Source organism: Sphaeroforma arctica (genome assembly GCF_001186125.1).
Source record: "Sphaeroforma arctica JP610 unplaced genomic scaffold supercont1.1118, whole genome shotgun sequence".
NCBI lineage: Eukaryota > Ichthyosporea > Ichthyophonida > Sphaeroforma > Sphaeroforma arctica.
Genome location: NW_014039440.1, coordinates 1 through 5,079, shown reverse-complemented (window position 1 = coordinate 5,079; position 5,079 = coordinate 1). Strand labels below are relative to the sequence as shown.

At 42.4% G+C, this 5,079-nt stretch overlaps 1 protein-coding gene across 1 annotated transcript in view; it reads right to left on the bottom strand.

The window, feature by feature from the left end:
- The window catches only part of SARC_10040 (hypothetical protein), a gene marked incomplete at its 3' end in the record, with an annotated part of 6,283 nt that extends 1,425 nt beyond the window's left edge, over window positions 1–4,858 (bottom strand). Inside the window, exons 1-8 of the mRNA XM_014295924.1 lie at window positions 4,696–4,858; window positions 4,286–4,467; window positions 3,858–3,931; window positions 3,031–3,217; window positions 2,082–2,225; window positions 1,571–1,661; window positions 1,025–1,122; window positions 638–781 (exon numbers count right to left, since the gene is read on the bottom strand). Coding sequence (XP_014151399.1) covers window positions 638–781; window positions 1,025–1,122; window positions 1,571–1,661; window positions 2,082–2,225; window positions 3,031–3,217; window positions 3,858–3,931; window positions 4,286–4,467; window positions 4,696–4,796 — 1,021 coding nt within the window. The 5' untranslated portion in view covers window positions 4,797–4,858. The remainder of the gene's footprint in view (window positions 1–637; window positions 782–1,024; window positions 1,123–1,570; window positions 1,662–2,081; window positions 2,226–3,030; window positions 3,218–3,857; window positions 3,932–4,285; window positions 4,468–4,695) is intronic.
- Between the last annotated feature and the right edge of the window lie 221 nt (window positions 4,859–5,079).

The window sequence follows — 5,079 nt, the reverse complement described above, 5'->3', positions numbered from 1 at the left end:
AAGTGCAGTGTGAGACCGTCGAGGTGCAGTGTGAGACCATTGAGGTGCAGTGTGAGACCGTTGTGGTGCCGTGTGAGACCGTTGAGGTGCAGTGTGAGACCGTTGAAGTGCAGTGTGAGACCGTCGAGGTGCATTGTAAGACCGTTGAGGTGCAGTGTGAGAACGTTGAGATGAAGTCGTTGAGGTGCAATGTCAGACCGTTGAGGTGCAATGTCAGACCGTTGAGGTGCAATGTGAGAGCGGTGAGATGAAGTGTGAGAGCGGTGAGGTGTAGTGTGAGACCGTTGGGCCTGTGATCAAACTATAGCACTTCAAGCATTTATCAATACGTTGACATCACAACCGAGAGCTCATGAATAAAGATCGATACAGCCAAGTAAGGATACAAATATATACTGACATATAGATATCTATAAAACTTCGCTTTTGTATCGTGTCATTTGACAGTACTCGATAGCGAGCGAATGATCGTGCTATGAACATCTGCGTAGTTACATATTGCTCAGGCACAACATGCTACAGCGTAATTCTCGAATTCAGTACTATTCAGTAGTATGTTCTGGTTCTTATGGCAACAAGCAACCAATAAACTACAACAAGAGTGCACACATGGCAAGGTACAACCCTAAGCACACACCCTGTTGCAGCTCCGTGAGATAGAGATTGGCCAAATGCGGGCGGGTGCCTTTGACCATTGCGTGGTGGTTGTCCAGTGCTGCCTGCAGTGCAAGTGCATCGGACACTATGATGGCTTCATTGATCTCACCCAGCGCCTCATCATCTGTTGTGATGTCATTTGTATGTGTATAGCTTTGAGTTCTGCACAATGCCGCCCTCGAGCACTAGCACATCCCTATGAGACATCTATTTGCCTTAGGCATGGCCATATAGATGCACACCAACTCACACTAAAGTATCTTGCACACTGACACATCTGCCAAGGTATAAGTACTGTTCACACATGCCTACTGGATATCTTGTCGACTGTTTTAGGGTTTGGGGTTTGGGATGAAATGATACTTACTCAGGGATCTCCACCATTTGCGGGTTGCCTCTCCTCTACACCACGCCTGCAGTCGGACGGCCGCCTGCACCGCCACTGCACTCTCCTGAAGTTGAAGTCTACAATGATATACATAATAACAGACAGTAAACACCTTGTTCATGGCATATGACTTATTCTATAGAAGATTCGAAAAAAGGACTAAAGACATTTGTTCGTCATATACAATAGTCATCGAGTGCACACATTCAAATTCCCACAAGCCACACATAACATGCACAACTACGGATGGCGAGGACTGAAATTTTCTAGTAGGATTGCATGGCACTCCCATGTCTTAAAACGCTTAAACCCAAGAAATTACAAATCAACTGCACTTCTTAGTACGAACAATCGTTTTTTATCACTGCAAGATGTATCAGAGGCCCTACAATCCTAAATCAATACTAGTTGTGGATTTATAATTGCACACACTAAACCAATGGACCGTTCTTTCAACAAATGAGTCACCGTTCGCTAACCAAGATAACACATAAACCCACGCACAGGACCACCACAGCCACTTACCTCTTCAGCTCCTTTTGTGTCTCTTCGGTGTTTTGGTTTACTTGTGAGATGATCTTCTGGATCGTCTTCAAGTTCAAAGCTGTACTGCGCACTGTGGCCAATGAGGTGGAAAGTGGAACTTTTGAGGTGCTGTGTGAGACCGTTGGGATTGATTTAACTATAGTACCTAAAAGTATTGATTAATCCATTGACATCACAACCGATAACTCATGAACAAAGTTCGGTACAGCCAGAGCATATGAATATATACTAATTTAGGTTTTTCCAAATAGTGTTTACTATAGACATGTGGAAAATGATGAATTCTTATCTTGCAGTAATCAAGAACAAATAGACATCTATGTAAATCCACTTTCATATCGAGCCATTTGACAGTACTCGATAGCAAGCGACGATCGTGCTATGAACATCTACGTAGTTACATGATGCTCAGACACAACCTTCTACAGCATCATCTCAGAATCTAGTACTATACAGTAGCATTTGGCAAGGTATAACACTACGTACACACCCTGCTGCAGCTTCGTGAGATAGATATTGGCCATGTGCGGGCGGGTGCCTCTGACCATTGCGTGGTGGTTTTCCAGTGCTGTCTGCAGTGTAAGTGCATCTGATATTATGATGGCTGCATTGATCTCACCCAGCGCCTTGTCGTCTGTTGGGTGTAGGGTAAATTTAAAGTTTAGGGTTTGCAGCTAAGGACCGGCACGTGGGTATGAGTCGGAGAAACGAATTTAAGACATAGCCCAAGGAAAGGGCTGGATATCACCGCTCACAGAAATATCATAGACAAATAAGTGAACGATATGATCACTCACAGAGATAACATAGACAGATATGTGAACACGGCTAGTGTATCAGACTCACTTATGGTGAAGAAACACGAACTTTGATAATCTCATCCGCTACAATGCTCACTGCCTCGTTAGCACACCATATGGCTATACTCACAGACTATTACAATTGATATTAATATTAGAACGAGAGTCATGTAGATGTCAATTCCAAATATACATGACCAACACACACTCCCAGCTAGCATCACCGTTCGATTTCAATTGATACAGAAAGTATCCGTTCGACACAGTTGCTTTGAACAATACGTGTAATGATGTAGCTCAGCTGCACCAACTGTGCAATGTGATTCATCGCACTACCGTCCCACCAAATGTACGCCCATAAATAGCACATCACTGGCGACAGACTGGTGGTAAGCGGAATACGCCCAACTAATGAATAAACACTTCGATGTATCTTAATGTTGGCGTGCAAGTCCAATTGCTCGACGCTGCAATGCTATGCTGCCACTGCCGCGTGATACGCACTGCCAAACAAGAGCCAAACATGATACACTACGCTTTCATACAACACTACACATAAGTATGAATAGTTAACAGGTTTAGGCTGAAACTCTCAACCCTAAACTCTGAGTCCTTTTCGAGGGTTTAGTGTGCACTTACGATTGACGTCATCGATGACGTGCTGTATTTCGCATTGGGTGAGATTAGTCAGATACACATCGATGTTTTGCGAGGCACTCATCGCTTCGGATGACTTGTGTCGTTTGGCGGTACGTGCTCTCCAGAGCATCTCTTGATACGCTTGTCCATAGCACTCTTGCACGTGGTCGATGTGCGCTTTGGTGATCTGACAAGGAGAATAAGAGCGTATATATAGAGAGTGAGGAACGTGTTTAATGAGAATAAAGAGCGTATGCAAAGAGAGCAAGGAATGTGTACAATAAGAATAAAGAGAGTTAAAAACGTTTAATGAGAATAAAGAGCGTATATAAAGAGAGTGAGGAACGTGTTTAATGAGAATAAAGAGCGTTTATAAAGAGAGTGAGGAATGTGTACAATAAGAATGAAGAGAAATAACTTGTTTAATGAGAATAAAGAGCGAAAGTTAAGTGAGTGAGAAAAGTTTAATGAGAATAACTAGTGTAGGTAAAGAGAGTGAAGATGTGTTCAATGAGAATAGAGAGCGTATGTATAGAGAGTGAGAAAGTTGTCTGCTGACAATAAAGTGCGTATATAAAGAGAGTGTGAAATGTGTCTAATGAAAATGAAGAGCGTATGTAAAGAGTGTATGGAATGTGTGCACCGAAAGATCTTTGCGTGCGTTAATCAAAGAGAATTCTCGCAACAACAATACATCAGAATGTACGGAGATTATCGATATCTCATTCATCTCAGTTAAAAGTAATTATTCTGGTTACATCACAATGAGAGTGCCTGTACATCGAGTATTCAATATCCAACACACATTTTATTGAGAGTCACTGTACCTTGAGTGCGTCGAGTGTATCTGCAGTCACTTGCTTATCCACTGTCTGGTTGATGGCCAGAATGGCCGCATGCACTGTAGACGAAGGAAACGAAATCAATGCCAATGATCAAACTTGCGTCGTGTATGTTTTGAGTATGAATAAAAAAGCGACAAGTGGTTAACACTTTTCGTAAAACCAATCTGAGATGTGCATGCACCTGGTTCTAAACCCTAAACCCTAAACACATTCAATTTTACAATATAAAATCAACCCACAGATGCTCGAGTCGACACGCAGTACGTGCCGTATCATTCACGGGATCTCATAAGTCAAAATTACTCTTACATATGATATAAAACTTTATGGGGATTTTAGGTTTGAGCCCTCTAAACCCCTAAAAACAGATACTTTCTCACAACCCCCTAAAAACATATGCTTCTACATACTTCCCGCCAGATCGCTGCTCAGTTCCTTGGCCAATTGACCGCCCACGGTGCTGAACTGCGGCAGCTTGACGCCATAGCGCACCAAAGCCGTTTGAATGGCACTGATGTCGTCGTCGCTGAATTCTACTTTGCCCACCAGATTTTGAATTTTAGGCGCCATTCCATTCTGATAGAGAATGTGACTATGCAACGCACAATAGGGCTGATGTTTAGCGTTTAGCGTTTAAGGTATTAGGGTTTAGGGATTACTAAATCGAGAACATTGTAGCCCTCAAACGAATAAGGTCAAAACAAAATCAAGGAATGTCAATGCAATCAAAGCCTTGTCATCAACAGCTCGGTACATAAGCATTCGCACTGACATTCAAGTGTGAAAGAGATAAAAGGTGACACAGCTGAGTGACACATACCTGAGCGCAAAAATACAAGAAATAACCTTCGGCATGTTACGTTGGTTGTAGACATCCGAAGTTTCTGGCATGTACAAATTTGGAACATTCACGTTCTTCATCGCCGTCAACCAGTGATTGATGTTGTCGGTATGCCTGAACGTCAACCCTTTTGACTAAAAAACGTAAGTAAATAGGAGTTGTGGTTCAAGACATTACAATTAATACCTTTATGAAAGTGTCTATAACCCGAAATTATGTTTGCATGAACGTGTGTATGAAGGTTCACACCAACGAACACTAAAGCACACGCACACACATACACACACATACACACACACACACATATATATATATATATATATATATGTGTGTGTGTGTGTGTGTGTGTGTGTGTGGTAGTGT